The sequence below is a fragment of the Muscardinus avellanarius genome, assembly GCF_963383645.1.
Source record: "Muscardinus avellanarius genome assembly, chromosome: 16".
Taxonomy (NCBI): domain Eukaryota; kingdom Metazoa; phylum Chordata; class Mammalia; order Rodentia; family Gliridae; genus Muscardinus; species Muscardinus avellanarius.
The window spans coordinates 62,242,148-62,253,317 of NC_137802.1; the positions used below are offsets into that span (position 1 = coordinate 62,242,148).

Consider the following 11,170-nt stretch of genomic DNA (forward strand, 5'->3'; position numbering starts at 1 on the left):
AAAATGTAAAAGTAGGTCTGGGAGTGTAGCCCGGAGGTAGAAGGGCTTCCAGGAACCCCAGTACCACCAAAAGAAGAAAAAAAAGAATCTAGATATTTAGGAAATATAATTAGATCCAGACAGAGATGTTAATTCTTTTCTTTTCCTGACACAGCCTCGAGATGCAACATCTGTTTGGCCCATTCAAGGGAAGGATGGCAGTTATACGTAGGAACGTGATGTGAATGAAGTACACCTGTCATTGTGAGTCTGGGTTTTGATGAGCCATCTGATGTCTTCCCCCGTCTAACAGGACTTTGAGATGATCAGCTCCAGTGGCCGAGAGGGATCCTGTCAGCCTGCAATTACATGACAGAAATGAGCACGTACATGAGTTCTCTTTTTGTGTGATCTCGAATATCCTTGAGTCACATTTGGAAAGGATGAGTATTCTTCATGTGGCCCTAATGAGTCAACTCATAATATTGTGATTATTACCCAACGGACAGGAGGAAATTGGCGATCAGGTCATGCTCCTGTGGTCACTACTAGTTTTTACAGTGGGAACAGGCTCCCTATGAGATGGAGGAATGGATTTCAATTTCTCATATACTCTCCCCAAGAAATTTGAAATGGAGAAAACACTCGAAGGCCCCAGTAATCAGTGATCCCATTCCAGAGAGAAATTAGAGGTGTCTGGGGAGGATCGGTAAAGTTTCCAATATGGATATGCATTTTGTATCTGACTGTGTTGTTTTTTGTTTTTGTTTTTTGCTTGTGTTCTTTTGACAGATGCAAATAGTACGGCACTCTGAACAAACACTAAAAACAGCTCTCATCTCAAAGAACCCAGTGCTTGTGTCACAGTACGAGAAATCAGATGCCAGGGAACAGCGGTTAATGAATGAAGCCTTCCAGCCGGCTAGTGGTCTCTTTACACCCATTCCCCTGCATTCAGAGTCAGATTGGATCATCTCCCACCCGGAAACTCCCCAAGACTTTGAACAGTTTTTCAGTGATCCCTACAGAAAGTCACCCTCTGCAGAAAAACACAGTATTTACATACAGTCCATTGGTATATATTGATAATATGATGGTTTTGCTGGGATGCGGTTGTCAGGGATGGTTTGGGCTGTTGGTCTGATTCATGCAGGCAACGATCATTTTTTTATAAATTGTATATTGCTGGGAATTGGACCCGGGACTTTGTGTGAGCTAGACAAGCACTCTGCCATTCACAGTCATTTTTGACATTCATTGCAATCATAGAAGTTTTGTAGCTAAAGTGACTTAAAAATGAACATTGTAGCCGGGCGTGGTGGCCCACCCTTGTAATCCGAGCACTTGGAAGGCTGAGACAGGAGGATCGCACAGGTTCAAAACCAGCCTCAGCTACTTAGTGAGGCTCTCAGCAACTTAGTGAAACCCTGTTTCCAAATAAAGTATAAAAGAGGTCTGGGAGTATAGCCTGGAGGTAGAAAGCCTTTGGGTTCCACCCCCAGTACCATACACACACAAAAATGAACATTGTATATCTTTTTTTCTTTTTTTTTTGTGGTACTGGGAATCGAACTGATGGGTATTCAACGAACGATATATATGATGGGTGTTCAAAAATATATTTTTTTCAGGTGCTGGGGATTGAACCTAAGGGAATTCTACCCTGGGTTGCACCCTCAGCTATTCATGTTTTTTAATTTTGAAACAGGGTCTCACTAAGTTGCTGAGTCTGACCTGAAACCTGTGATCTTCCTGTTTCAGCTTCACAAGGACTGGGAGTACAGGCACATGCCACCATGCCTGACTTTAATTTTTATTTTGAAACAGAGTCTTGCTAAATTGCTGAGGGTCTGGCCGGGCGTGGTGGCGCACGCTTGTAATCCCCACGCTTGGGAGGCTGAGACAGGAGGATCGCACAAGTTCGAAGCCAGCCTTAGCTACTTAGTGAGGCTCTTAGCAGCTTAGTGAGACCCTGTTTCCAAATAAAATATAAAATAGGTCTGGGAGTATAGCCCAGAGGTAGAAAGCCTCTGGGTTCACCTCCAATACCACCAAAAAAAAAAAAAAAAAAAAAATCCTGAGGGTCTGGCCAAGTGGCTGAGGCTGGCTGTGAACCAGTGGTCCTCTTGTCTCAGCCTCCCAGGTACTAGGATTACGGGTGTGCACCACCCTGCCAGGCTGTTGTATTTCTTTTTCATTTATATTGCCATCAATGACTGATGAAGATGTATCGAAAATACAGAGGTTTGTTTCTCATTCCAAATTTCTCATTTATAGACTGAGGTTAAAACGGAGTATTTTAACCATCTTAAAGTCTCTTTCAATTTTCTCTCCCTATTGTAGGATTGCTAGGAAACACCAGAGTTGTCAGTGAAGAATATATTAAATGGCTCAAGGGCTACTGTGAAGCATTTTTCTATGGCTTGACAGTCAAACTCCTGGATCCAATTTCTGTATCTGCTACGCGGTGTTCCTTTAGAGTCAATGATCACACACAAAACCTACAAATCCATGCAGGTAAGTGAAGCAGCTCTACCATTTGAGTGAGGTATAGGAAGAGCCTGTATAATATATACCCATATATTTCTTTTTAAACAGGGCACATCCTGAAATTCTTGAAGCAGAAGAAACCGGAAGATGCCTTCTGCATTGTGGGGATAACGATGATTGACCTTTACCCAAGAGAATCCTGGAATTTTGTCTTTGGACAGGCCTCCTTGACAGATGGTATTCTTTTTTCACCTTATTTGTTGAAACTTCAACTTGAGACTTTTGGAAGATGTTAAAAGAAGGGAAAGGCTGTATTAAGGACTCATGTCAGTAATCCCAGTACTTGGAAGGTTGAGACAGGAGGATGCAGGCTTGGGCCACCCTCAGCAACTCAGCGAGACCCTTGACAACTCGCTGAGTTGCCGTTAGTGAGAACCTGTTTCAATAAAAAAAACAAGAAGGGCTGGGGTAGACAGCCTGGGTTCAATCCTGAGTCACTCACTCACACACACACACACACACACACACACGCTCCAACCAATAGTATTTATCCCTGTAATATTTAAACTATATAGCGTTTTGAGTGAGGCTTCATTTCTGCCTCGTGGGAAGTATACCGTGAGCTGTCAATAGACTCTGATCATCTTAGTTTCTCCTCAATATACCAGTCGCTACCTACATGACTTGTGGGCAGAACCCATCTCACAGGGTCCTTTGGAGATAATTTACATAATAGCTCCTACCCCCACCCCGTGGCGCCTGCCTGTAATCCCAGCTTCTTGGGAAGCTGAGGTAGGAGGATTCCAAATTCAAAGGCAGCCTGGGCAATCTAAGGAGACTTGTCTCAACTCAAGAAAATATAAAGGGCCGGGGATTCAGCTCAGGGTTAGAGTGCCCCTGGGTTCAATTCTCAGTCCTGGGTTAGAGTGCCCCTGGGTCCAATCCTCAGTCCTGGGGGTGAGAGGCAAAAAGGAAAAAGAAATCGACTCCTTAGGACCTCTGCATAGTAATGCTGGGTGTGGGAAGAGACCTGGAAACAAGCCTTATGTCTGCCTATTTTTTTTCCTTTTTGCCATCTCTCTATGTCTCTTCTCCCCACCCCTCCATTTTCGCTCTTCTTTCTCTAACCTCATTCCTGAAGATCTAGGACAGGCTGGAAGGGAAAAGACCACTGACGTAAGGGGAGTGGTTACCAGTGCTTTAGGGTTGGGGAGTAAGTCCTGGGGACTGTACGAAGGTCTATGGTCTGGTTGCATGGTTACGTTAGGCTCAGGGTTTGCAGGTGGGAACACCTTCTCCGGCAAGTGTTTCTTTCTACTTATCAATAGAAGCTGGGGGTGGGGCGTCGAGCTGCTGCTTCTCATCTCCTGGTTCTTAGTCCTTTCCTTACAGCCCCCCCCCCCCCATGGCCCCTACATTTCGTTGTCGTGGAGATTTAGGTCACTGTTGCCTTGCTGGTTTTTGTGAGATAGCTTTTTGTTGAAAGTTTCTCCTTTTATTGCTAACCTAGTAGAGGTGAAAACCTTAAAACAATTCCTTCATTAACTTAGATATCCCAAGCACATTTGTCTCATGCACTTGAGGATGTCAGGAAGCATTCCTCCAAACTGTTCCTATCGTATCCCTTTTTGGTGAAGCTAAGCATGGCAAGACAGAAGACAAGATGTAGCCACTTAACAGCAGAATGGATCTGCCACAGGAAGTCAGTATTGGATCACCTGGGACCTTGTTGTCTTGCATATAAAAATTGACTCGATAAACTTATGGTTTATGCTCCAATACTGCCAAGAAAACAAAATACACACACACACACACACACACACACACACACACACACACCCCAAAACAAACCCAAACCCATTACTGCTTTAAAAAAACTGAAAGGCATAAATAAAAGTGGTATTATGAGGCGGTGGCTGGGGGTGTCGCTCAGTGGTAGAGTGCTTGCCTAGTATGCACAGGGTCCTAGATTCAATTTCCAGTACTGCAAAAAAAAAAAAAAAAAAAGAAAGAAAATGAAAAAATGAATAAGTCAAGTTATAAAGCAGTTTCATACAGAGTGAGTTATGCATCAAGCTGTGTTCTTCATGATGTGGAGATAGGAAAGATAATTCTAAATGTCACACAGGAAGTCATTTGCAAGGGTGTTTATTCTGGTCACCTGACACCAGCCACATAATAATAAAGCTGTGCTTTAAAAGAGGGGTGGAAGCCGAGCATGGTGGTGCAGACTTGTGATCCCAGTAGTTGGGAGGCTGAGACAGGAGGATCGTAGGTTTGGAGCCAGCCTCGGCAATTTATTGAGGCTCTCAGCAACTTGGTGAGACCCTGTTTCCAAATAAAAAGTAAAGTAAAGCCCGGCATGGTGGCACATGCTTGTAATCCCAGCATTTGGGAAGCTGAAATAGGAGGATCCCAGGTTTGTGGCCAGCCTCAGCTACTTACTGACATCTTCTGCAACTTCATGAAATCATTTTTCAAAATAAAGAAAAAATAAAAAATAGGGCTGGGGGTGTAGCCCAGAGGTAGAGTGCCCCTGGGTTTCATCCCCAGTGCCACCAAATAAAATAAAATAGGTCTAGGGATTTGGCCCAGAGGTAGAAAGCCCCTGGGTTCTATCCCCAGTACCACAAAAATAAATAAGTTAATTACATTAAAAATAAAAATGTAAAAAGGCCGGGCATGGTGGCTCATGCTTGTTATCCGTAATCCCAGCATTTGGGAAGGTGAGACAGGAGGATCCAGGTTTGAGGACAGCCTCAGCTATTTAATAAGGCCCTTTACAACTCAGTGAGACCCTGTTTCAAAATAGAGAATAAAAATAGAGATGGGGGTGTAGCTCACAGGTGCTCCTAGTACTTGGAAGGTTGAGATGGGAGTATCACAGGTTCAAGGCCAGGCTCAGCAACTTAATGAGACCTTGTTTCGAAATAAAAAATAACACAGGGCTAGGGAGTACCCTAGAAGTAGAACACCCCTGGGTTCAGTCCCTCGTCACACACACACACACACACACACACACACACACACACACACACACACACGGTGGTGAAGGGGAAGAGGCTATTGTGTCTGATGGCATGGTTCTGAGACATGATGGCAGTGGGCACAGTATGAGGCAAGGCTAGCACCCCTGACTATGTGCAGCACAGGTCTGCTCGTTGTGCTCCTGAAGAGTAAAATTATAGCTGGGCCGATGCTGTGTGCCTGTAATCCTAGTAGGTGGCAGGCTGAGAGAGGAGGATCACAGGTTCGAGGCCAGCCTCAGTGACTTAGCGAGACTTCCGGCAACATAGGGAGACCCTGTATCAAGGCAAAAGGGGCAGAGGGGTCTAGATTAGAGGTGGAACGCTCCTGGGTTTATTCCCCATTACTAAATAAATAAATAAAATGCCGGGTGTGGTGGTGCACCCCTGTAATCCCACTACTTGGGAGGCTGAGACAGGAGAATCGCAGGTTTGTGATGAGCCTCAGCAACTTAGTGAGGCCCTCACCAACTTAGACTGTTTCAAAATAAAATAAGCCGGGCGTGGTGTCGCGCGCTTGGGAGGCTGAGACAGGAGGATCGCACAGATTCGAAGCCAGCCTCAGCTACTTAGTGAGGCTCTCAGCAACTTAGACCCTGTTTCCAGATAAAATATAAAATAGGTCTGGGAGTATAGCCTGGAGGTAGAAAAGCCCCTGGGTTCCACCCCCAGTACCACCAAAAAATAAATAAGAATAGGGCTAAGGGTGTAGCTCAGAGACAGAATGCCTCTGGGCTCCATCTCTAAAAACACATACATACGCAAATCAAATCATGACTGCCTTTGTTTCATGTGATCATGTTTTAAAAATTGATTTGGACTGTTCTTTGAGAAAAAGAGTTGTATGTAAAGAAACCCTCTGAGACTTCTAGTTCCTCTAGAACTTGACCTTAAGTTCGCCCGAGCTTTACAGGGCAGGGATGATTAGATAGCAAGTAAAGATTTTGTCAGGGAAATCTGGGGCCAAAGCCCTCCTTTCTGTTGCAAGCCTCCAGTGAGCCCGACTGCGCATGGAGTAGCCCAGCTGTGCACTCACCTAGCAGGGGTGGCAGGCGCTCTTCTCTAGGATTCCTGCCCTCACCTGTGGTTGCTGTCCTCTTTTTGCAGGCGTGGGGATATTCAGCTTTGCCCGCTATGACAGGGGCTTCCATAGCTCGCACTATGAGGGCAAAGTGAAGACGCTCCGGAGAAAATCTTCCAGTGACTACTCCATTTTTGATAACTATTACATTCCTGAAATCACTAGTGTTTTACTTCTGCGATCCTGTAAGGTGAGTAAGTTTTAAAAATCCTACAGAGCATTCAAAAAGAGAGCGAAATAGCTTAATTCTCTGAATCATACATAATCAGTCCTTAAAGTACTATTAACTGAACTAATCAATAAAAGCAGGATACAGCCATGCACAGTGGTGCATGCCTGTAATTCCAGTACTTGGGAGGCTGAGACGGGAGGATTGCAGGCTTGAGAACAGCCTCTGCAATTTAGCAGGACCCTCAGCAATCTGTTGAGACCTCAGGACCCTCAGCAATATATTGAGATAAAAAAAATAAAATAGGGCTGGGGGTATAGCTTGGAAGTAGAATGCCCCTGAGTTCAATCTCCAGTACCAAACAGAAACAAAAGAAACCAGAATATATCTGGATACCTAAATACTGAATTTTACAACACTGGTGTGCGGTTTTGGTCCCCCTAACACCCACAGTCTTTGGCTGAACTCTTGTCCTAAGAGTGGAATTCCTGAATCCCAGGATACAGAGGTAGCCTACTCATTCAGGCTGCCACAGTCAAATAAAATTGCTTTCCAAGGATGCAGGAGAACCTCTGCTCTCCGCCCCCTCGAGGACAGTGGACCTTCCGTCCCTGGTCTCCGGGTTACCCTGACTGTAGTCAGTTCTGAAGAGCTCCTGACAGCCGTCTCCCTGCTCCTGCTCCCTGGAAGGCCTGTGCCCCATTATTCCTTCCTCTACCAGAGACCTAGGCTTTGCCTTCAGCTAGCGAGGTTCTGCCTTCCCCAGGACTGTTGGCTGGGGTGTGAGAAGTGCGCCTCTTCGTACTGCATTCTCAAGGTGTGTTCCCAGGGCCCGCTTCATCCACACAACACGGCGCGGTGTTTTCGGCGGTGTGCCCTTCCTCCCACATCTAAACTGTAACAAGGCAGGAGATGTCGCTGTTAGTATTACGACTAATATCACTAATATTATTGTTGTTATCACTATTAAGATACTGGGGGGGTTGAACCCAGGGGTACTTTGCCACTGAGCTACATTCTTAGTCCTTTTTTAATTTTTTAAAATTTTGAGATGGTCTCACCACGCTGGCAATACCAGCCTCCAATTTGACGTCCTCCTGCCTCCACCTCCCACGTGGCTGGGATGGCAGGTGTGCCGCCATGGCCAGCTGGAGGCATGTTGGCTGTCTTGTCATCTCGTGGGCAGAGGCCGGGGTGGTCGAGCCCCACGGTGCTGGGCAGCCCCCGTGCACAGCTGCAATCCAGCGGGTCAGCAGTATCGAGGAGGAGAAGGCCTGGTCCAGGGCAAGTGAGGAGGATAGAAAGAAGGCGTTTGGACCCTTAGAGAAAGGGGCTGCTTGGTCTCAGAAGATCGGGCAGAAGGAAGATTTGGTGAGGATGGTAAGGGACGTGGTCCCTGTAAGTCTGTTTCTTTGAAAAGCAAAACAAAGAAGTGCCGTGTGATTGGGTAATGGTGTTCTAAAGCTGCAACACGACTGTCTTGCAGACTCTGACCCACGAGATTGGACACATATTTGGGCTGCGACACTGCCAGTGGCTCGCGTGCCTAATGCAGGGCTCCAACCACTTGGAAGAAGCTGACCGGCGCCCTCTGAACCTCTGCCCCATCTGCCTGCGCAAGCTGCAGAGTGCCATTGGCTTCAGTTTTGTAGAAAGATACAAAGTAAATGGTGGTGGTGGTGGTGGTGGTGGTGGTGGTGGTGGTGGTGTGTGTGTGTAGGAGGGAAGCAGTTATCCAAGTAGCAAGCTGACATTTTCTTCTAGGGCCTTCTCTAGAACTATAATTTATCAGAGGAAATTAGTATAAAGATAAGCAGGAAGCTGTGGTTAAAAAAACAAAACATGCGAAGAAATACCCTTCTTGAAAACTTGAAGCTGCCTATGAAGTCTTATCCTTGCAGGGGAAAAGAGCTTGCTGGGCTTTGCAGAACAAAATACATTTTCATCTGCGTGGCAAAGTTACTTAAAGCTGTATAACTGTGGCTGTGATTTACCTTTCCAATGCCTGGTGGAGGTGTGAGGTTGAGGAGAAAAGGCTGGTTCTTTGAGGAGGAGGAGGGACGCACCCAGTGTCGGTGTGTGTGAGCGTGTGTGCCCTGGGAGCCCACACCTGTCAGTGTACGTCCCTGTGGCTACTCGTGGGTACAGCAGCTCACTTGGGCCCACACTTGAATGTCCCAGGCCCGTCCACACACGTATGTCCACCTCTGCTTTATGGACAGGCAGGTCCGCACTTGTGCCTGTACATTTGCAGTACATGAAAATCACAGCATAATGTCTTCAGGAATACTTAGTAACTTGAGAAAATGATTCTCCTGCCACCCGAAAATAAATAGTGTAAGAATTACATATTCTTTTCCATCCTTTTCTCTATGTATGCCATTGACCATAATTTGCAATTATGTTTTGTATATTTTTGGTTCATGCTATTTCAGTTTGTCATACGTATTGTTTTATATTCCTAACTATCAAACGCAGCATCTTTATGGGGTAATACAAATCACAAATTTTTTTATTCGTTTTTTTTTTTTTGTGTGTGTGTGTGTGTGGTGCTGGAGATTGAACCCAGGGCTATTCTACCTCTGAGCTACACCCCCCAGCCTGATTTTTTAATTCTTCATCTTGAAACAGGGTCTACGTTGCTGATAGGGCCTCACAGGTAGCTGAGGCTGTCCTCGAGCCTGCGATCTCTTCTCTCAGCCTCCCAAGTACTGGGATGACAAGCGTGTACCACCACACCGGGCTTCAAATTGCAGATTTGATAGTGACTTTTCACACCGGGCTTCAAATCGCAGATTTTTTTTTTTTTTTTTTTTTTGCGGGTCTGGGGGTGGAACCCAGGGGCATTTGACCTCCAAGCTACACCCCCTGCCCTATTTTTTTTTATTCTTTATTTTGAAACCGGGTCTCACTGAGTTGCAGAGGGCCTCACTAAGTAGCTGAGGCTGTCCGCGAACCGCGATCCTCCAGGTCTCAGCCTCCCGAATGCTGGGATTACAAGCGTGCGCCACCACGCCCGGCAAATCGCAGATTTGATAGTGACTTTTTTTCTGAATGGGATGGAGCCTGGGCCTCTCACTTGCTAGGAAGCGCCCTGCCGCTGCGTCCCGTACGTCTCGGCTCTGCAGGTCTCAGGTGTAGATGACCTGACCCAGATGCGGCTGCGCTTCGTTGCCTAAAACCGTTTACTGTGATTTGCTAACACAGATTTATTTTGGCTTGTTCTAGGCACTGGTGAGGTGGATCGATGATGAGTCCACGGGCACACCGAGAGTAACTCCGAAGCACAGCCGTGAGAATAACGTGATCCTGCCCAAACCCGTGGAAGCCTTCAAGGAGTGGAAGGAGTGGATAATACGGTGCCTCGCTGTGCTCCAGAAGTGAGGCCTTCAGCTAGGAGGACTTAGAATAAATGCTTGCACAGTATGTGCTCACGGCTGGAGCCCTTCCTTGGAAGACACTGTTAGTACTGATTCTCCGCAGTGTCACAGCAACAGACTAGAGTCTTCTCTGAAGCACCTGAGCTGAAACGAGGCTGACCTCGAATAAGAAAATCTCCTTAAACTCTCTCCTTTATTCTCCTAGTCTTTCTGTGGCACAGAGGAAGTCCATTTCATCCTTCACGTTTGCTTATGTCTATGTCTTAGAAGAGACTAGCGTTAGCACAATTAGTAATTGTTTTTTTTCTTTTTCAGTACTGGAGATGGAACCCAGGGGCATTCAACCTCTGAGCTGCACCCCCAGCCCTGTTTTTTATACTTTATTTTGAAGCAGGGTCTCACTGAGTTGCAAAGGGCCTCACTAAGTAGCTGAGGCTGTCCTTGAACCACGATCCTCCCGTCTCAGCCTCCCGAATGCTGAGACCCCTCCGAATGGCGCAAGCTTGTAATGGGATTACAAGCTTGCGCCACCATGCCCGGCTTACAACTAGTAATTAAATAAATACTTTAAACATAGTTACATAACATCTGAAGGCTCAAAACAACAACCTTTCCAGAGGGTGCTTTGGTCCTTAGAAGCGATGTCAGATCACATCCCTGAGCTTTCACGGCATGGTCTCAGCATGTGCCCTCCTTTTCTCTGCGCCTTCCCTGCTTTTGGGCGCCTTACATCTTCTTTTTTTCTTGCTTTTTACCAGATTATCTCTGAAAGCAGCAGCAGCTTGTCTCAGTTCTTAACTTAAAGTGCGACTCGTCTTAAAAGTACGCCCAGTGGTCACAGCGCTCACAGCGGCCTTGGGCGGGTGCCCGCCGGGCTCGGCTGTGCCTGACTGGCGCGGGCATTCACAGGCCTTCAGATGGCTCTGGTCTTTGCATGGGTTGCGCTAGTCCCTAGGCGTAGAGCAAGGTTCAGGTGTTTTCTGTTTTGTTGAGTTGTGTGCAGTACTGGGGATTGAACCTAGAGACACTTGACCACTAAGCTCCA

The 11,170-nt window shown here is 46.4% G+C and overlaps 1 protein-coding gene across 3 annotated transcripts; it reads left to right on the forward strand.

Moving 5' to 3' along the window:
• Positions 1 to 771: 771 nt before the first annotated feature.
• Positions 772 to 10,129, forward strand: AMZ2 (archaelysin family metallopeptidase 2; the record flags this gene model as incomplete). Of its 3 annotated transcripts, none has more annotated exons than XM_080713746.1 (6): positions 772 to 1,054; positions 2,323 to 2,496; positions 2,578 to 2,706; positions 6,603 to 6,766; positions 8,232 to 8,408; positions 9,974 to 10,129. In XM_080713746.1, 6 exons carry the CDS (start codon positions 772 to 774, stop codon positions 10,127 to 10,129), a joined length of 1,083 nt encoding a protein of 360 aa, XP_080569872.1. The 3 variants fall into 3 exon arrangements, with proteins under 3 accessions (XP_080569872.1, XP_080569874.1, XP_080569873.1); XM_080713747.1 differs by having other exon boundaries at positions 884 to 1,064; XM_080713748.1 differs by lacking the exon at positions 2,323 to 2,496.
• Positions 10,130 to 11,170: the final 1,041 nt, after the last annotated feature.